The 20755-nt window shown below is 55.1% G+C and overlaps 1 protein-coding gene and 1 non-coding gene across 3 annotated transcripts; both read left to right on the top strand.

The window, feature by feature from the left end:
* Positions 1-2203: 2203 nt before the first annotated feature.
* SLC25A10 (solute carrier family 25 member 10) lies at positions 2204-8775 on the top strand. 2 transcript variants are annotated; one of them, XM_036837775.1, is made up of 11 exons: positions 2204-2296; positions 4336-4455; positions 5023-5137; positions 5217-5265; positions 5521-5562; positions 6445-6488; positions 6637-6707; positions 6990-7082; positions 7388-7465; positions 8396-8452; positions 8541-8775. In XM_036837775.1, the coding sequence occupies exons 1-11, from the start codon at positions 2204-2206 to the stop codon at positions 8640-8642; spliced, it is 864 nt and encodes a 287-aa protein (XP_036693670.1). In that variant the 3' UTR covers positions 8643-8775. The 2 variants fall into 2 exon arrangements, with proteins under 2 accessions (XP_036693670.1, XP_036693671.1); XM_036837776.1 differs by having other exon boundaries at positions 8607-8775.
* Positions 8776-13598: 4823 nt separating this feature from the next.
* Positions 13599-13700, top strand: LOC118887635. Its single transcript, XR_005018109.1, has one exon. It is a non-coding gene; the product is annotated as a U6 spliceosomal RNA (small nuclear RNA).
* The last annotated feature ends 7055 nt before the right edge of the window (positions 13701-20755 follow it).

The following is a 20755-nucleotide window of genomic DNA, read 5'->3' on the forward strand; positions in this document are numbered from 1 at the left end:
CATCAGGCCCGACTCCTCCTGCCTTGCATACAACAGATGGGATGCTGCCATGGTGCTCCCACCTGACCTCGAAGTCCTACCTGAAGGCTCTTTGAAGATCCCGGGCCTTCCCTTCCCAGGCAGCTCCCTGGCCCAGGCCTCCTGTTGGGGGTCCTGGCCCTTCCACCTCCCCCTGATCTGCTCCAGCCTGTTGGTGGCTTAAAGTGTCTCAGACCTGGAAATAGGTGGAGTGTGCCACTGGGGATCGCCCTGGGTCCCTGGAGCCCACTTGGCCCTTAGGCTTGGCGTTGGGAGGTGGGTCTGCTGGGTATCCTGAGTTGCCCTGCTGACACCCATGCAAGACCTTACAAGATTCCATTGAAGCCTGGTAGGATTTGGCCTTCGTCCAGGCTCATGAAATGGTCACAGAGGACACAGCAGTGGGAGATCCAGAGCTGACTCACGTGCTTCTCACCCCCATAGACACCCCCACCCCCCTCCCCGCCAATTCCAGGGACCCTGGCGTCTGCCAGGCCACCCACGTAGCTCCATCCTCCCTGCCCAGGCACCAAGAGGAAATGTGTAAATGCCGCAGCACAGACACCAGATCCCAAAGAGGCCTGGCCTGGCAGCCCTGTCCTTAAGCCCTTGCCTGACCTCCCCATCACTCTCTCAGACTTCTGCACAAGTCTTTAGGATCCATTTGAAAATTAGACTGGGATCTTTTTGAGTTCCTTGACCTATAGTTTGCACAATCCACCTTTTTCTAAAAAGGGTGCTCCAGTCTTGGGGCACTTCCCGTTTTCCAGGATTCCTCCCACATTTCCAACTGCCCTTTCAGCATAGCACTATCCCTTGCCCCACCCCGGGCTCCTTGGCATTTCTGGGCTGGAAATCTCCTGGAGCCAGCTGTTCATGTTCCCAACTGATGACAGGGGTCAGAGGCCTCCTGGGGTTCTGGAAGACACAGTTTCCTTAGTCTCCAGGTGGCTGCTTTAAGCAAATAGACAGCAGGGTTTGCTCAGGCACCTAATGCCTCTCACAGAGAATCCCTGGGTGCTCAGAGACCAGGCTGGACTTGTTATTCAGGGTGCTCGGTGGGCCCAGGGGGCCAGGAGTTGTTTCCCCGATGCCCGTCACCCTTCTCCCTTGGGGTGGGGGCTGCAGTGGCCAAGCTAGGACAGCAGGACATAGGTCCTTACTAGTGCAGGGGTCTCTGGCGCTGCCTCCCCCGAGATCCATGTGGCCCCACCCAAAAGCGGCCCTGGGGACTCAGATTTCTCTGCCTGACAGGTGCGCCTTTGGGCTAGCTGCACACCTGCACTTCCGGTTTGCTGGGAGGTGTGCATCTCCTGCTGGGGCCAGGCCGGCCGGAGCAGGCAGTTTGCTGATTGCCGCCTCCCAGGAGCCTGAGCCCCCATGCCCAGAACCCCTCTCCTGAGCCGCCTCAGGGTAGCTGCCTGGGGCCGTGTGGTCAGAGCAGGCCTAAGGCTGGACTCGGCTGGGCGTTCTGGGAGGGGTGGGTAGGCGGGGCGGCTAGTCTCTCCGAATTGCCTTTGTCCCTAGTTTTCCTGTAATCCCCAGGTTGGTCCTAAGGAGGTTTGCCGCAACCTCTAAGCAGCTCTACGCGTCCCGGAGCCTGCGCCGCGGGGTGGGACACTGGGTGCAAGTCCAGGGCCGCGGCAGGGGGCGGGCACTTGCGGGAAGCAGGCCTCTAGGAGGGGTGGGGGCTGGCAGAGCGCCCAGGCCACTCGGGCCTTGACCCTAGCAGACGTGCCCTAGGCTCCAGGGCGGCCCCGCGGGCTGGCCGGCGCAGGATGGGGGAGGACGCAGGTCCCTGGGGGGAGTGAGGGAGGTTCACCCGCTAGCTCCCTGCGGTTCGCGCGGCCCGCACCAGTGGGGGTCCCCTAAGCGGCTCGGTGGGGCCCACTAGGTTGACCTGCCGGGCCGCGGCCGCTTTAAGGCGCGGGACCCGCCCCCGGGCTCGGGGCGGGGTCTTACAGGCCACGCCCTTCAGGCCCCTCCCCGGGCCGCGCGGGCGCATTGGCTGTGCGGGGCGCGGGTGGCCGGCGGCCCTTTGAACGGAAGGCGGCGCGGACCGGGTCGGGTCGGGCCGGGTCGCGGCTGGGGCGGGGCTGGGGCGGGGCCTGTGTCCGGGCTTCAAGGGCCGTGTCGGGGCCGGACACCTGCGCTCCTCGACGGCGGTGGTGGCGGCATCCGGGCCATGGCGGCCGAGGCGCGCGTGTCGCGCTGGTACTTCGGTGGGCTGGCGTCGTGCGGGGCCGCCTGCTGCACGCACCCGCTGGACCTGGTCAAGGTGAGTGCGGTGCTGGGAGGGCCCGCCGAGAAGCTCTGCGTGGAGCGGGCGGCGGAGGTGCCCCTCGCTCCCCACTCTGCTACCTGTGTGACCTTGGACTGGTCCCTTGGCCTCTCTGAGGCACTTTCCCCCGCACTTTTGAGGACACTCGTTCTCCCGGCTGACATGTTGAGGGAGTGGTTCTCTGAGCGCAGCTGGAGGCACCCGGGCAGGACCACGCGCTCCCTCTGCCTACTGGGTGCCAAGCACACACACACAGAGACGGAGAAAGGATGTGGCCGGCAACCCTGCTTTGGGCTGCTTCTTCCTGGGAGGTGGGCACCTGGAAGCCATGATCCCAAGGCTGCATGCAGGTGCTGCCCAGTGAAGGTGATTGTTTCTCTCAGCAAGAAGCAATCACACTGTTTCTACGTTTTTTTGAAAAAATCCTTATGGGTCAGAACAAGACAGAGATTCCCTTGTCCCTGAGGCAGGCCAATTTTCTGCCCTTTTGTCACCACAAACAACAAAGAAGGGCCAGAGGCACAAAGCATATTTTGGCCAGTGGGCCCTGGGCCAGGGAACCTGGGCTGTGGTCTTGTGGGGCCTGTTGGCAAGGGCAGAGCCTCCTGGTCACCTCCTCCCTTCCTTATCCCCACCCAGAGCAGCCTGCACCCCACATTGGCCCCCTGGGAGGGATTGGCACCTGTGTCCTGGGCTGACCCAGCCATCCCTCAAGCCTGGCCACCAGGAAAGGCAGGATTAGCAGATGTTGGGGGTGGGGCTGAAGCTGGTAGCCCCTCTGGCATTTCAGAGACCTGGGAGAGGCCTGCATGGCTCCTGGTAGCCCCCAGGGCCCATGACGTGGCCTGGCAGAGCAGGGCCAGGTAGGAAGGTGCTTTTTGGTTTGTGGAGAGAGGAACTCCTTCTCATGCCTGTTTTGTTTTACTTTCTGGATGCCCGTACAGGTCCCTTTGCCCTCCTCCCTCCCCCATCGCTGGCTCGGGAGGATCAAGCTCACTGTCTCTGCCTGGATGTGGACACAGCCTCCAGGGGCTCTTGGAGCCCTCCCTGGCCCTGGGCCAGCCTAGAGTCACTTGTCCAAGGCTCCTTGGGGCATCACTGCCCCTTGCCCCCTCCCTTCCACCCAGGTGCTGTTTTGCTGCAGAGCGCTTGGGGCGGGGGTGGGAGCCTGGGAGGCCGGCAGACACAGGAATGTGGCTGCCCTCTGGCCCAGGGAGCACACGGTCCTGTGATGGGGTGAAGCGGGCAGTGCCGGCAGCCATGGAGGCCTCCGGCAGGGGAGGCCCTGCCAGGGTTTTTACTTCTCGGCATCGTCTTTGGAAAAAGTATCTTAAAGCTCCTTGATCTCTCCGTTTGCCCCACGTCTTGGCTGAACCCTCACAGTGGCTTCTCGCCTTCACGGAGGCTGCTGTGTGGCCACCCTGCCCCCAGGCTCAGGGCCCTCTGTTCCCGGCTCACAGCACACTGAGAGAAACTGAGGCAGAAGAATCAGTAACTTGCCTCAGCGGGTCCAGCCAGGACCTGACTTGGCTGGAGAGTGTGCTGCAGGGATGGACTCCGAGGCGCCCTTCCCCCTGTGCGCCCCCTGGATTCTCACCCACCTCTTCCGAGTCTCCCATGTTTCTTCAGGTCAACTCTGAGCCCCCCTAACTCTGTCTCTCTCGAGAGGCAGGCGAGGCTACAAAGTGGGCCCCTGGAGTTGCCCAGTATCTTCATCTAAAGGGTGGAGCTGACGACTCCACCCCATGGCAGGTGGAATTGGGCTCACATGTTGGCTGGTATTTTCTCTTGTGAGATGATAGTGTGAAAAAGAGGTTGGCGCCAGACGTGGACACTGAGTTCCGGCTCCACTCCCCGGCTGGTGCCCTTAGGAGGCTTCAGTTTCCTGTCTCTTAAATGCGGGTGCTGGTAGCACTTGGCCCACAGGCTCAGCATGTAAAGGTGGAAGATTGTGGAAAAGGGCTTAGAGCAGAGCTGGCCCTGGTGGGCTCCAGATGGGCCACGGCTCTGAGCAGGTGCGACCCGCTTCCCCACAGGTGCATCTGCAGACGCAGCAGGAGGTGAAGCTGCGCATGACGGGTATGGCGCTGCAGGTGGTGCGCTCCGACGGCGTCCTGGCGCTCTACAACGGGCTGAGCGCCTCCCTCTGCAGACAGGTACCTCTGGGGGGCTCCCCACCTCCCGGGGTAGTGGGTGGGTGGGACTCTCGGCCAGGGGTCCCTTAGGTCTTGATTCCAGAGCCCACACTCAGCCCAAGGAGGCAGAGGGTTCGCTGGCCTCCCCCAGGCCAGTCACGCCTCTTGCCCACCGTGGATGCCCTATGGGCATGGAAGCTACTTTCTCCTTTTCAAGGCTGCTTATGAGGAAGGAACCGCAAGGCCTGGGGAGCCAGCAGCCCCCGGGTGGGTGCAGGGCGTAGCAGTGTGAGATGTGCTTCTGCCTTGCACAGAGTCGGCCATGCTCTCACAGCCGGCCCAAGACCGCCGCCTACAGATGGGGATACTGACGCTGGCAGGGGCGAGGCGGGAGAAGAGGAGGGTGCGGGGCCTGGACTCAGCCAGCCCCGGGTTCACGAATTGGCTCAGCTGCTTGCTGGCCGAGAGGTCCCTGGGTGTCCCTGTGGTCCACGTGGTGATGACCATGCCCTGGAGGGCCAGGGGTGTGGGGGGTGCCCAGTGCCGTCCCTCCACCCGCACCCTCTGAGCTGGGCCCTTTCTCCCCAGATGACCTACTCCCTGACTCGGTTTGCCATCTACGAGACCGTGCGGGACCACGTAACCAAGGGCAGCGAGGGCCCCCTGCCCTTCTACAAGAAGGTCCTGCTGGGCTCCATCAGTGGTGAGCAGCCGGGTGGGCAGCGGCGGGGCAGGTGGGGCGGGGGGCCTTGCCAATGGTCACATGTTGGCTGTTGTGACAGGTTGTATCGGCGGCTTCGTGGGGACCCCCGCGGACATGGTCAACGTCAGGTCAGTGCGGTCCCCGAGGCTGGGGTCTTGCTGTCCCCTGGTGGGGCTGGCCTCACTCGCTGGGGTCTCAGTGTGTTCTGCCTGGAACAAGCCACTCAGACCTCAGGGTCTGGGACGCTGGGGGATGGCGCTGAGCCTGTGGCGGGGCAGCCCTGGGCGGGGCCGGCTGCTCACTGCCAGAGGGAGCCCCTGCCGCCTGCTGGGGTCTGTGGGGCGTCTGGCCCTGCCGCCCCCTGAACCCTCTGCTTGTTTCAGGATGCAGAACGACGTGAAGCTGCCCCAGAATCAGCGCCGAAAGTGAGTAGCATGGTGTGCCCTGGGGGTTTTGGGGACGGGGCTGAGAAGACCCCTGAGCAGCTCTGCCGGGACCCGGTGGGGACTCCAGCAGGGCACCGCTCCTGTGGGGTCACATGGAGCAGGTCGGGCGGCTGACGGCCTTTGGAAACATACATTGTGAGCGTCTGTTCTGGAATCCTGAGGGGACTTCCAGGACCTCTGGGTTCTTCTTCCCCTGTAGGAGGACCCCGGGGTTGGGGGCTGGACTGGGAGGTGGGCAGGGGTTGGTCACTCTCTACTCCCTCTTGCACCTGTGCACGTTTGCATGAAGTGTGGTTTAGAAGTTTAAGTGGGTTTGGTCTTCAAAAGGGTTTGGGAGCTGGGTGGTTGTTTTCGTGGTAAAAACACCGTTTTGCGTGAAACCTAAGACACGGGGGATTCTGAGGCCCTGTTTATGGACCGATGCTGTAGTCAAACACTGGGCGTTGGTATCAGCCAGTTCAGGGAGAAGTGTGGCTCCAGGTGATCCCATTGGCCACTCACTGGCCAGAGCATAGGCTGTGGGGAAGGTGGACCAAGTGACGGGGTTGGGAAGGGGGCCCGGCAGGGCGTCCCATCCTCCTGCCCTTGGTAACGGCCTGCAGACAGGACTAGCTTCAGAGCTGGCATCGCCCCCCAGAGAGGGTGTTTTCCTGTGGAACTCGGGATCTTCAGGCCCTGAGGTCCACTGAGCAGGGAGACTGCTCTGAGCTGTCAGAAAAGGCCATTGTTCTCTGGCCCCTATGGCACTTTGAGTTCCCCCTGGCCTGTGATGGGGGCGTGGCCTGTGATGGGGAGGACCTTCCCAAGGGAGCCAGTGGTCAGGGAGAGCTTCACATGGGCCCACTCTCTGTCCCCCGGCAGCTACGCCCACGCCCTGGACGGCCTGTACCGCGTGGCCCGAGAAGGTGAGAGGGGAGGTCCTTTGCACGGTGGGGGCTGGGGCAGCCTCCGTCTGGGACCCAGGAGCGGGCCTAGGGAGAGCGCTGTTAAGGACTTGGGGGGAGGCCGGAGGGGTTTGGGCCGGGCACCCAACCTCTTCCCTTTCCCCGACAGAGGGTCTGAAGAAGCTGTTCTCGGGCGCAACTATGGCGTCCAGTCGAGGGATGTTGGTCACCGTGGGCCAGGTAGGGCTTCCGCTTGGGGTGGGACTCGGGCAGCATCTGGGGGGCCTGGCCTCAGCCCTCTGAGAGGTCCCATAGGAAGGCAGTGGGCACGAACACACATGGGGCCAGGGAAGTGGGCTCAGGCCGGTCTGGGCCTCATCTGTCCACCCAGGTGTGGTGACGGTAGGTGACCCACAGAGCACGTACTTGGTCAGTCCAGCTGGTGTCACTGTGGGCCCCATCTGTCTTCCCCCGAGCTGTGGGCTGTCCCTTGGGCCCTGACCATCCCTCCTCCCCCGACAGCTGTCCTGCTATGACCAAGCCAAGCAGCTGGTTCTCAGCACGGGGTACTTGTCCGACAGCATCTTCACTCACTTTATCGCCAGCTTCATTGCGGTGAGTGGCGGAGGTGGGGCCCTGACCAGCCTTGGGAGCTGAGGGCGCTTGGGATGAGCAAGGGCTCAGAACGGCAGGAGGCTTTGGCAAGTCTGGTGGCTGCCCCTCTCAGGCTGCATTAGGAGGCGTCAGGGTCCTGGGGAGGAGTCCATGGATCCCCCAGAGCCCAGGCCGAGACTGTTCCTGTTGTCCCCCATGGCCCTGGGGACAACTCCTGGGGGTCCAGGATAGGTCTGTGGTGAGGCGGGTGAGGGGTGCCCACCCGCCCTGCCTGGCAGACCCATTGGTGACGACCTGCCTTCCAGGGTGGATGCGCCACATTCCTGTGCCAGCCCCTGGACGTGCTGAAGACCCGGCTGATGAACGCCAAGGGCGAGTATCAGGTGAGTGGGGGCCCCGCCCTGCTGCTGCTGCTGGGTGAGCCTGTGTCCTTGTGCCAGGGTGTGGACGAGGCTCTGCTCCTCCACCCACGACTGCATCCCTCCCAGTTGCCGTCAGGCCTGCAGCAGCCTGGGCCCTGTGTGTGTTTTTGGTTTTTTAAAATAAATTTATTTATTTATATATTTATCTTTGGCTGCGTTGGGTCTTCGTTGCTGAGCGCGGGCTTTCTCTAGTTGTGGCGAGCGGGGGCTACTCTTCGTTCCGGTGCGCGGGCTTCTCATTGCCGTGGCTTCTCTTGTTGCAGAGCATGGGCTCTAGGCGTGCGGGCTTCAGTAGTTGTGGCACATGGGCTCTAGAGCACAGGCTCAGTAGTTGTGGCGCACGGACTTAGTTGCTCCACGGCATGTGGGATCTTCTCAGACCAGGGCTCGAACCCGTGTTCCCTACATTGGCAGGTGGATTCTTAACCACTGCGCCACCAGGGAAGCCACCCGTGTGTGTTTTTAAATCAGATTCTTTGACACGTTAACAGAGGCAGTTGGGTGACTGCAGTCAGTGAAACTCAGCACGGTGCATGTCGGCAGGTCCAGCGCCTGGGGCCTAGCACCTGTCCGAGGCTCCCTCCATCACGCACGGTGTCTTCTGTGTCTTTATGGCAGCCGCTCAAGCACTGTAGGTGCCTGGCAGGTCAGCCTGGCCCTGGGTGTGCTTTCAGATTCTAGTTTTGTCTGGTTAGTGGGCAGGGCAGCCCTTGACCTTTGTGCCTGCCGACCCCACCTCCCATGTTTACCTTTTAACTTCCAGGCTGTTTTGCACACTCATGCTCGGTGCGGGGGGGGGGGGGGGGGGGGGGGGGGGGGGGGGGGGGGGCGTTGGCGTGCCTTTCGAGAAGCAGCTTTCCATCTTATTGCATTATCTTGCATTTTTTGCAGGGTGTTCTGCACTGTGCCATGGAGACAGCGAAGCTTGGGCCGCTGGCCTTTTACAAGGTTAAGCAGGGGCGTGGCTGGGGCAGGGGTCAGGGCAGGGGGGTTCCCTCCAGGGCTGTCTTCACATCCCCCCTCCTCTCTCCCTCAGGGCCTCGTGCCTGCCGGCATCCGCCTCATGCCCCACACCGTGCTCACGTTTGTGTTTCTGGAGCAGCTTCGCAAACACTTTGGCATCAAAGTGCCGTCCTGATGTGGCCGTGGGAGCAGCTGGGTCATGCCCAGCCCCCTGCCTCAGTTTTTTTCAGAGTCCTGGAGGGTCAGCAGCTGAGCGCTGCCCTGAGCCCAGCACCTGCCCGTCGTGCTCCGGCCCCCTCCTCCCTGGCTCAGGACCCCCGCCCCAGCCTGCCTGGCCAGCCCAGTAACCGTCGTCCCCTCCTGAGCTGCTGCCCACACCTCCACCCCCTGCTGCCCACCCCAGGCTCTCCCCACCTGATGTCCAGCGGCCTCCTCTGCACACCAGTGACTCCCTCGGAGGGAGGTGCCTAGGCCCCAGGTTCAGTTTTCTCTCTCCCCAAGTAGGCAGTTAACCCTGGAGTTGGGAGGGGCAGGCTGTCCAGGCTTTCTGGGGTCTGGGGTCTCCAGCCCCTGAAGTCTCTTCCTTTCACTAAGCCCAGGGCCCCCAGCACTGTCTTCCAGCAGCTTCCACTGAGGACCTGGGTGATAGAGTGGGGGTGTGGACCCCCAGCATCACTCACCGAATGACACGTGCACCTGCACTTTCATCCCAGGAGAGGGACCATAGCTTTTATGATGTTCTCAAAGGTAGCTGCGCACCCACAGCTGCCAGGCCAGGGCAGAATGAGTACCCAGGAGGGAGGGTCTGGGTGTGACCCGCAGGTGCCCCACACCCCTGCTCCCCCGGTCCAGCCCATCCCCAGTTGCTTTAACAATCAGTTTCACCAAAACCTCTCAGTGCCAGCAGGCGGCTGCTGTCTTCATGGAGCGTGCAGTGTCCCCTCCTGGCTCCCTGGGCAGGAGTGGCATGTCCACAGGGGCTCCTGTCTACACAGCGGTCACTTGCAAGGTCCCCAGCAGCTGGTCAGCCAAAACGCCACCGCCCAGTTTCCGCTGCCACAGCAGCCTGCAGATGGGCTGGGAGCTGCATCTGTCTGCCTCCCCCAGTCACCTGGCCACTGTGCCACACACCCCGCCCCCCAGCAAGTGGCCAGCGCTTCCACGTCGCCCCACAGGGGTGTTAATAAAGGACGGTGAAGTGCTGGGTCTGGTTTCTGTGTCCAGGCCACTAACTAGTCTGCCTCGCTGTCGCGGGCTACAAGACCATCCTCTGCACCCTCGAAGGAGGGCTCTTGGGTTTACGGAGGAGTAGGGCCCAGAGCAGGGGAGAAGCTGCAGCCCTGCCTGGATACACTTGGATCGCCTGTGGACAGACGGCTGCGGGGAGAGCAGGGCCTGCACATTTAGGGGTGGTCAGCGTTGAGGTCCTGGATCCAGGTCACTGTGGATCCCACAGGGCTGCCCCTTCCCAGCAAGCACCTGGTGCTACAAGCCCCCTGGGGATGAGAGTTCCCAGTAGGACTGGCTGGTCTCCCTAGAGGTGCCCCCTTGAGTCAGAGCCCTGGGCTTTTGGACACTGGCCTATTGTCCAGCAAACCCAGATGGGCCTGGGAGACCCTGGTTCTGTGGGCTGCAGACCTTCAGACAGGCTGGGGCAGGAGCTGGTGTGAGTACCATCCTGAGGCCTTTTGATGTCCCAGGACAGGTGGAAGCTGCCCCAGCCAGGGGACAGGACAGATGTCCTGGGCAGTTCGTTCAGACATCAATGCCCCTGACACCCTAGCCGTGAAGCAAGGAGAATTGTGGAGCATTTCAAGCAGATAAAAAGAATTTTAGGTCGTGGTGATAGTTGCATAGCTCTGTAACCTGATAAGCACTATATCTCAACAAAGCTGTTATTTTAAAAAACAACAAACTACCCACATGCCCACCCCAGCCTCAGCGGTGAGCTCTCACCAGGCTCACATTGAGGTGTTCACACCCCACAGACCCTTCCCCACCCCGGATTATTTGGAAGCAAATCCCAGACGTCCTGTCATTTATAGATAAATACTTCACAAGTCTCTGAAAAGGGTCTTTAAGAAAATCTAACGTAACTACAATAGTAACTAATAGGTAAGAAACAAAGTGTCCCATGTTACCATCATCAGATTTCCCGGTTGCCACATGCATGATGTTAAGAAGTTGGTTTTGTTTGAATCCAGTCCAGCTGAGGTCTCCTACTCACATCTCTCTATTGCCGGCGTCCCCTCCCCGTCCTTTCTTCACGGGATAAGCCAGGTCCTTGATCCGGCTGCCTCTCCTGTCACATTTGGCTCCTTCCTCCATCTATGAATTTCCTAAAACTGGCAGATAGATCTGGATTAGGGTCACATTTCTGGGCGACTGTACAGGGTATGGAGTGCATGTCCCGCCTCAGCATTTGGGCGTGATGCAGCTACTGGCCTGGAAATGCATGGTCGCTGTGGGGGGCTGGGGTGTGGCCCAGACTTCCTGGGCCCTGGGCATGTGGGTGGGCGGGGGGCCACAAGGAGCCTCGCCCTGGGTCTGGCCTGATGCTGCCCCTGCGCTCAGGCTGGAGCCCCGCTGAAGCGGTTGGAACCCAGAGCCCACGCTGTAAAGCGGGAGGGGCGAGGGCACGTGACTGTGCGGGGGGCAGGCTGCTGCTTCTCTCGGACGCCTGGCAAGTTGAAAAGGCAGCATATTTCAGAAATGACCACGCAGGGCCACATTCTCGGTCCTTAAAAGTTGCTTTGATTTGGAGCATTGGGATCCTCTTTCCTTGCCTGCGAAAGTGCCCGGGCAAGCCGGGAAGTTGGCATTTCACCAGCCTCCTTCCAGCCCAACCAGTTTACGTGGCACTCCCTGGACCAGTGTGTGTGGGGGGGGGGAGGAGCCCCGTCTGGTTTGGGGTGGGGCACTGCAGGGCGGGGTGCAGAGGGTAGTGAAGGGACGCTAGGTTTCCAGGTGGGCTGTTGGGGTGGGCTTCGGGCACAGTGCCTGCCCACCCGCCCTGCAGAGGCCCAGCTTCCTGGACAGGGGCACAGAGGAGGGAAAACGAGGCAGACCCGGGGCAGCAGGAAGGTTGGGGCAGGTCAGGGGCAAGGCCCTTCCCCGGGGAGTTCTCCACTTGTGTGGGCTCAGAACCAGCCTGAGAAGGTGAGCTAAGCAGTGGGCCGGCCCCACCTGCAGGTCACCTGACCCCAGGTAAGGAAGCGATGGATTTTACACTCTGGCAGGGAAGCAAGCTCAGCATTTCATGACTCAATCTCCACCTTTCTTCCTTAAAGAAAGACGATCGTTTACAAAAAGTTACACAATGAGCATCCGTTGTCAAGAAGTTTCAACAAGGGTGCCAAGACAAGGCAGCAGGGAAAGACAGTCTTTTCAACAAATGGTTTTGGACATCCACGTGGAGAATGAGCTTGGACCCTCCCACACACATGCACAAACCGCCTGCAAATGGATCACAGAGCTGAAACTATAAAACTTGTAGAAATGAACGAAGACCACACAAATGAGAACAAGCGGGGCTGTGTACTCAGCTTGCTCTAGCAGGGAGACAGCCCCGTCACTTGCATGTTGGCAGAGACTCAAAGGCAGGCAGAGGAGGGGACAGCTTCATAGTGAAAGGGGGGCTCAGGTGCGCCCCGAGTGGGCTTGGGGAAGCTGTGGGCAGCCAACTGGAGGTGCTGCAACCTGTGTGGTTGCTTAGGGGAGCCTACTTGGCTTTCTCTGGTTGGTCCTGAGCTGGAAGCAGAGGCAGAAATTAGGGAAGCTGGCAGTTATTGGCCAAGTTTGGGCCGGTTGCTACAGGGGCTTAGAAACACACATCCACACAGAAACTTGCACAGGAATCTTCAGGACAGCGTTACTCATAACACCAAAAAGGCGGAAACAACCCAAATGTCCATTCCCTGACAGATAAGTAAAATGTGGTATATTTTGTACAATGCAATACTATTTGGTCATAAAAAGGAATGAAGCACTGACACACTACAGCATAGACAAACCTTGAAAACATTACGCTGAGTGGAAGAAGCCAGTCACTAAAGACCACATATTATTATGTGATTCCATTTGTATGAAGTGTCCAGATCAGGCAAATCCAGAGACAGGAAGTAGATCAGTGGTTGCCAGGAGCCGGGATGGGGTGTGAGGAAGTGGGGAGTGACTACTGAAGGAGGCTGGTTTCTTTTTGGAGTCATGAAAATGTTCCAAATGTAGTTTAGTGATGGTTGCACAATTCTATGAATATACTAAAAATCATTGAATTGTGCACTTTATTTTTTTAAAATAAATTTATGTATTTTATTTATTTATTTTTGGCTGCGTTGGGTCTTTGTTGCTGTGCGCGGGCTTTCTCTAGTTGCAGTGAGCAGGGGCTACTCTTCGTTGTGGTGCACAGGCTTCTCATTGTGGTGGCTTCTCTTGTTGCGGAGCACGGGCTCTAGGTACATGGGCTTCAGTAGTTGTGGCACGCGGGCTCAGTAGTTGTAGCTCACGGGCTCAGTTGCTCGGCGGCATGTGGGATCTTCCCAGACCAGGGCTTGAACCCGTGCCCCCTGCATTGGCAGGAAGATTCTTAACCACTGCACCACCAGGGAAGCCCAAATTGTGCACTTTGAATGGAGGGATTGTATGGTATGTGGTAACCAAGGTTTTCACTCCTTGACCAAATTCTAGCCAGGTTCCTCTGAGCCTGCTTCGGCATCAGGCCTAGAAAGCCTTGGTTTCCGACAGCTCAAGCCGCATCCCCGGGATGACTCCAGCCCCCCTTAAAGTGCCCACCTGAGAAGACTCCAGCTGCTACCTGAGGACGGGCATCTCGGGTCTCTGGGAAAACAGAGGCTTACCTTGGACAAGCGCTGTTAATGAACCAGATGGGGGTCTCATGGTCCAGGCCCTTGCATGCTTTAACTGTCTGCTGCCTGACTCCACTAAGCTACCCCTCCCAATTCCCACATTCTCACTTTAAAACACGTCACCGCCACACAAATCGAAATTGAGTTCAATTCATCGTGGAATTGTCCCCACTGCGAGTATAGTGCTGATTAGAAGCTGCCCTTTGCAGTTCCCATCTAGCTGTGTTTATCTCTGACATCAGACTGTGTCTCAGTGATGCTGTCTGGTGCTCCCTCTGGCAGCACATATACGAAATTGGAATGATACAGAGATTAGCATGACCCTGTGCAAGGGTGACACGCAGATTTGTGAATCAGTCCGTATTTTTTCAATTTAAAAAAAAATTCAAGCAATACAGAATGGTGGAGAGAAGAGAGCAAAACAAATAAAAATATCCTTCCACATCTATCCATGCCTCGTCAGCTGGTGTGGGTGTAGGTGACACAGAAAGAAAACTTCTCGTTAAGATGGGATCATACCGGGACTTCCCTGGTGGTGCAGTGGTTAAGAATCCGCCTGCCAATGGAGAGGACACAGGTTTGAGCCCTTGTCTGGGAAGATCCCACATGCCGCGGAGCAGCTAAGCCCTTGAGCCACAACTACTAAGCCAGCGCTTTACAGCCTGCGAGGCACAACTACTGCAGCCCGCATACCTAGACCCTGTGCTCTGCAAAAAAGAGAAGCCACCGCAATGAGAAGCCCGCGCACCGCAAAAAAGAGTAGCCCCGGTCTCCACAACTGGAGAAAGCCCACACACAGCAACGAAGACCCAACACAGCCAATCAATCAATCAATCAATCCATCAATCAATCAATTTATTAAAAAAAAGATGGGATCACAACATATGTCATCATTTATAATGTTTCATAAAAATGTTAAATCTCGTATTCATTACATGTTTTGCTTAGAAGGGAGATGAGTATATTTAACTTGGAAAAAAGAATTGGGTTGATGCAAGGAACACATTAAATGAGGGATGCAGGTGCCGTGCCCACAGAGCCAGAGGTGGTCAGAGAGCCACACTGATGTGATGGACCCTGGGGACTTTGGGGACATGCGGGGACGTGAGGACATCTTTTTGATGTACACACTCCTCACAAGTGCCTATCCTGCTCAAGCCCACACCCTTTTTTAAAAATATATTTATTTATTTGGTTGCTCCGGGTCTTAGTTCCAGCTTGCGGGCTCCCTAGTTGCGGCATGCATGTGGGATCTGGTTCCCTGACCAGGGATAGAACCCAGGTCCCCTGCATTGGGAGCTCGGAGTCTTATCCACTGCGCCACCAGGAAAGTCCCTGCTCCAGCCCTTTGAACCAGCCCTTCATAGAATTTTGGATCCTGGAATGAGGCCGCTGGCATTTGGGACAGCTGGGGACGAGGTGTGAATCTTGAAATCAGCCCAAAGGAGCACAGAGGGCCAGATGGAGCAGGTAAGGGCGGGTAGCCTGGGAAGGGAGCTGGCCTCCACCAGCCGACCCAGGGACATGGCTGGGCCATCCAGGTCTTCCCTGCCTTGCTCCCTTGTTACTGCCAATGGTCAGTCTATGGTGTTTATAAATATTTGGTTCAAGTTGGTTCACCACAATACAAATTTGCACACACAGCAGGGTTTTCTGGGGCCCTGACCCCTCCCCAGAAGAACAACCAGGCCACCAGATATTTTCCCCACGTTGCTTAAATTTAACAGAAAAAAAGAAAAACAGAAGTGAGGTGGAAGAATCTCCAGTCATTGGAAAGTATTTATTTTTTACAAGAGATATTAGTTCCCAAAAGATGATGGAAACACCGGGAAAGAGGAGTCACTTGGTTTTGTTCCCCTCCCCTCCTTCTGACACCACCCTCTCCCCCACCTCCTAACTGCTGACAAGCTGGAGGGACCAGAAGGCAGTGGAAGGGGCACCCAACACAGCACCCAGGGGCCCAGTACCACCTCTGGGAGGTTGCTCTGAGCTCGGCTCCCACAGCTGCCCTCCCCATCTCTGGGGGCTGGGCAGCGGCCTTCCCAGACCATCCAACTGTCTGGCAGTGGCAGGGGCTGGGGGGGTGTGCAGCTTGTCCTCATGGCCAAGTTGCTGTCCTGCTGGTGCTACAAGCTGGGGGTCTGTCCCTGGAGCTCAGATCCATGCTCGGTGGCCAGGAGGACCCCTTCTCAGGGCTGATGGGAGTGGGGATCCTGCCCTCTCCTTGCCCACACCTGTGACCCTTAAGGACGCCCATCCCATTGTGTCTGTCCTCACAGCCACACTGTAATAGGGAAGAACTTTTGTATTCTATTACAAGTTAATCACTAAAGAGATGTTGCCTATAAGCTTAAATTATACATAATGGCCCATCTCTGGGAATCCTGCCTCCCAGGTAATGAGCATTAAGCTAAAATACCTTTGTTTAGCTCACAAGAAACATCCTGACCAGGCCCACCTGTGAATGACTGCAGGGAGGAAGAAATTAACACATACCCTCCAGAGGCTGACCTGAACCAGGAAATGCTTGACTTTGACTCCCTCCCTTTTTAGTATAAAAGAAGCCTGAATTCTAACTCAGGTAAGGTAGTTCTTTGGAGCACAAGCCCACCATCTTCTCAGTTTCCGGGCTTTCCAAATAAAGCCGTTATTCCTTGCCCCAACAATTTGTCTCTCGATTACTGGCCTGTCATGCGGCAAGCAGTATGAGCTTAGACTTGGTAACACGCCATAGCTTTACATCATCGAAATCTAAACACTAAATGCTGTGTTTTGTGTATCTTTGTTGCACAGAGGTTTTGCCTCCGTCCCGTTTGTAAAAGCTGAGCTCTGGTCTTGATTCTGCTCGAGGACGCCCAAGTCCCCCCACCTCCGGCCTCCCTGGGGGCCTGGAGGGCCATCCAGTGTCCAGGACCGAGTGGGCCTGTCCCGGCCTCCTGGGAGGAGGCGGTTGGCGGTCCTGCCCCCACCCTGGCCTCTCCAGCAATCTTCTCGCCTGCCCGAGTTTCATTTGTGGGTGGTCTTTCCCAGAAAGGCTGGGCGGGGTCGGAGGTCTGGGGTCTGCCTGTCACCTTTGGGCCTGAACCACAGCTTGGCTTCTGCAAGCTTCCAGATTCCACCTCCCCTGTAAACACTGACCCGATTCCCCACCCTCTCAGGGTGACAGGCTTGTTCTGAGTTGAGGCCTAAATGACTCTCTAGCCCTTAATGTCAGTAACAACCAGGATCTATTTGTCTCAGGGTCGTCTTGGTAAAGCTCCCGGAGCCAGGGCTGCCCTTGGTCTGTACGTCAGCTCCTCCCCGTCCCTGCTTGGCCTCTGCTGTGTCTTCGAGAACATTTTCTGCCTGAGTTGCAGGGTCACCTCTGACCACTTCTCTGCCCTCGACCTTCCTGAGTGTCTGTCCTGGCGTTTCTAGCCTGTGTCCTGCTGTCACATCCCACGCCCTCCAGCCCTTCGCTCCCTCAGCCGCCACCCCCTCACCATGGCCGTGTCCCCTCCTCTCTGAGAGCAGACGGTTAATTGGAGCGATTCCTCTAGTTCTTTCTGATGCCCTTGGCCCCCGATTGGGTTAACTCTCCCTGATTGGGTGTTTGGCGTGTCTCCGTGCAGGCTGTGGACTTTCTTTTTCTGCCCCCCTTTCCTTCCTCTGTTTCTGGCACCCCACTTGCAGGTCACTCTGCCCCTTATCTGAGCCTGCCTCGTTTCTGGCCCCCCTGCCCTGAAGCAGTTCAGTCCCCGGGCTCCTCGGCGGCTGCCCTCCCTCCACCCTGGCCCAGGGCCCAGGGCCTCCCGGGGGACCTGCCCCAAGAGGGTGGAGCCAGAGGGGTTGCTACCTGGCCGCCCAGTCCCAGGGCCGGTGCTCAGGGCGACCAGGAGCAGAGGCCTCCCCGCCCTCCGTGCGCCGGTCTCTCTGGCCAAGGTGCTCTAGCTGCTGGGTCAGGGCCTGCGGTGACAGAACCGGGACGTGGCTCCCACGAAGGGGCTGAAGGGAGGCCGGCCGCTGACCACAGGCCGAGTGGCCTCCCTGTGGCTTGTGGCTCTCACAGCACGGCCACTGGGTTCCAGAGGGACCTTCCCAGAGCCAGTGTTCCAGAAGACCACTTGAGAGGTTCTAATAGTTTCCCTGAGGGGACTTCCCTGGTGGTGCAGTGGTTAAGACCCCATCCTCCCCAGGGAGATCAGCTCGGTGCTCTGCGACAACCTAGAGGGGTGGTGTAGGGAGGGTGGGAGGGAGGCTCAAGAGAGAGGGGATATGGGGATATACGTATGCTTATGGCTGATTCACTTTGTTGTACAACAAAAACTAACACAGTATTGTGAAGCAATTATACTCCAATAAAGATCTATAAAAAAAATTTTTTTAAAAGACTCCGTGCTCCCAATGCAGGGGGCCTGGGTTTGATCCCTGGTCAGGGAACTAGATCCCACATGCATGCCACAACTAAAAGTTTACATGCCTCAACTAAGGAGCCCACCTGCCACAACTAAGACCCAGCGCAACCAAAAAAAAAAAAATAGTTTCACTGATGGTGTCATTCATCCTAACACACGATGAACTGCACACAATCACAGTGCACAATTTTAGAAGTTTGTGCAGACAATACACCCTGAAAGCATCACCCCAGGCAAGATGGCAAACATCACCCCCGCAAAGTTTCCTCCTGCCCCTCTTCATTCTCCCTATTCTCGGACAATCACTGACAGGCTGTAGATTCCTATGGATTTCTTATGGATTTCTATACTCTATACTTTCATATAATGGAAACACATAACGTTCTCTCTTTTTGTCTGACTTCCTGGCTCAGCATAAGTACTCTGAGGTCCATCCAAGTTGCTCACGACATTTTACGCTGGGTACCATCCCATTGTGTGGATGGAGATACCTCAGTGTGCTTGTACACTCACTCCCTGATGGACATTAGGGCTGTCTCCAGTTTGGGGATATTACAAATAAAGCAGCTATGAAAATTCGTGTACAATGTTTGTATGGACATATATGCACTTTTGTTTCCCTTGGTAAAAACCACTAAGAAAGTGACAAATTGTTTTCCAAAGTGGTTGTACCATTTTCATCCACTGGTAGCAGAGGAGTTTCAACTCCCACCAGCACTTGGTAGAGTCAGTCTTTTTAACTTTAGCCATTTTCATAGTGTGTGGTGGGGTCTCACTGCGGTTCTAATTTACATTTTCCTAATGACTAAAGATGTGGAGTATCTTTCACGGGCTCACTTATTTGTCATCTATGTATCTTCTTTGGTGAGGTATCTGTTCAAATGCTTTGACCATTTTTTTACAATTAAATTGTTTTCTTTTTATTGAATTTTGAAAAACATAACCCCACCAAGCTATTTCAATTTTCCTTGTTGGAAGATTTTATTTTATTTTATTTTAGTTCCTTTTTTTTTTGGCCACACGGCACGTGGAATCTTAGTTCCCCAACCAGGGATCCAACGCTCGCCCTCGGCAGTGAAAGCACAGAGTCCTAACCACTGGACCACCAGGGAATTCCCAAGGGAAGATTTTAAACTAACAGTTCCATTTCTTTAATAGATATAGGGCTATTCAGGTTATCTTCTTCATTGGTGAGCTTTGGTAGTTTGTGTTTTTCAAGGAATTTGTCAAAGGTATTGGCATAGAGCTGTTCATAATATTACCTTATTATTCTTTTAATCACTATTGATTACTAATTATTCATGTTTTCTAAGTTATGCATTTAAGGCTATAAAGTTTGTCCTCTGAGACTGACTTGGGCTCTATTCCACAAGTTTTTGACCAATAGTGTTCTCTCATTATTTGTCATTTAAAATTTTTAATTTGCTCTTTTACTCAAGAGTTAGTTATCTGAAGACTCTTATTTTTTAAAATAAGACAAATCCATAATTATAGCTGGAGACTTCACCACCTCTCTCTCAGTCGTTGATAGAAAATTAGATAGAAAATCACCCGGGATGTAAAAGACCTCGGCATCATCAACCAACAGGATCTAATCGGCATTGCTCGGACATTCCACCCACAACAGCAGGACACAACTTCTTTTCACAACACAGCGTACTAGCCACCCTACAATCACGATCATGGCAAGCCACCAGGAGTCACTTGGACACACATCCTGTTGAAACGCCTCAACAGATTTAAATGAGTTGAAATCACACAAATTATGTCTCTGACCACAGTGGACTCAAACTAGGAGTCTTCAACAGAAAGATAACAAGAAAATCCAAACACTTGGAAACTAAACAACACACTTCAAAATCATTAGTGGATCAAAAGAGGACATCTCAGGGGAAACTACAAAATAAGTTGAACTGAATAAAAATGAAAATACAACATATAAAAATGTGTGGGCAGCAACAAATAGGGTTTAGAGGGAAATTCATAGCATTAAATGTTTATATTAGAAAAGACTATATAAGAATGTATTTTTCATATGAAAAAAATGTAAGCTTCCACCTTATGAACTAGAAAAAGAAGAGCAAAAATAAACCGAAAGCAAGCAGAAGGAAAGGAAATTCTAAAGGCAGCAGAAATCAGTTAAAATATAAATGGACAAATAATAGAGAAAATCAATGAAACAAAAAGCATTTCTTTGACAAGATCAATCAAATTGACAACTTCTAGAAAGACTGATAAATGGGGACATCACTACAGATCTTGCAGACACCAAAAGGAAAGTAAGGGAATATTACAAACAACTATAAAACATAATTTGACAATTTAGATGAAATGGAACAAATCCTAGAAAAGCATAAACTACCACAACTTACCCAATTTGAAATGGATCATGGGAATAGCCCCATAACTATTATGGACATTGAACTCATAATTTTAAAAATCCCAAAGAAAGAACTCTCCAGCCCAGATGGTTTCATGGAGAATTCTACCAAACATTTAAAGAAAAATTTTACACAATCTCGTCCAGAAAATAGAAGAGGAGATACCTCTAAATTCATTTTATGAAGCTAGTATTACCCAGATACCATAACTAAACAAAGACAATACAAAATAAGAAAACGAGAGACAAACACTTCTCGTGATATAGATGCAAAAAACCTACAGCTAACATTATACTTAACAATGAAAGACTGAATGCTTTCCCTGTAAATCAGAACAAGGCAAGGTTGTCCACTCTCACCACCTTTATGCAGTGTAGTACCGGAGGTTCTAGCCAGTGCATGAAGGCAAGAAAATAAAATAAAAGGCATCCATACATGAGAAGGAAGAAATAAAACTGCCCCTATTTCAGATGATATGACTATCTATGTAGGAAATCCCAAGGATGCTACAAAAGAAAAAAACAAAACAAAACAAAAAACCTCCTAGAACAATTTTCTTTTTAGTGTAAAAAGAGAGTTGTTTTTTGGTTTTTTTTAAGAATGCCATATTCTTAGAAACTAAAATGTGCACTCCCAAATAACAGCTGC

Source organism: Balaenoptera musculus, chromosome 20 (assembly GCF_009873245.2).
Source record: "Balaenoptera musculus isolate JJ_BM4_2016_0621 chromosome 20, mBalMus1.pri.v3, whole genome shotgun sequence".
NCBI classification, from domain to species: domain Eukaryota; kingdom Metazoa; phylum Chordata; class Mammalia; order Artiodactyla; family Balaenopteridae; genus Balaenoptera; species Balaenoptera musculus.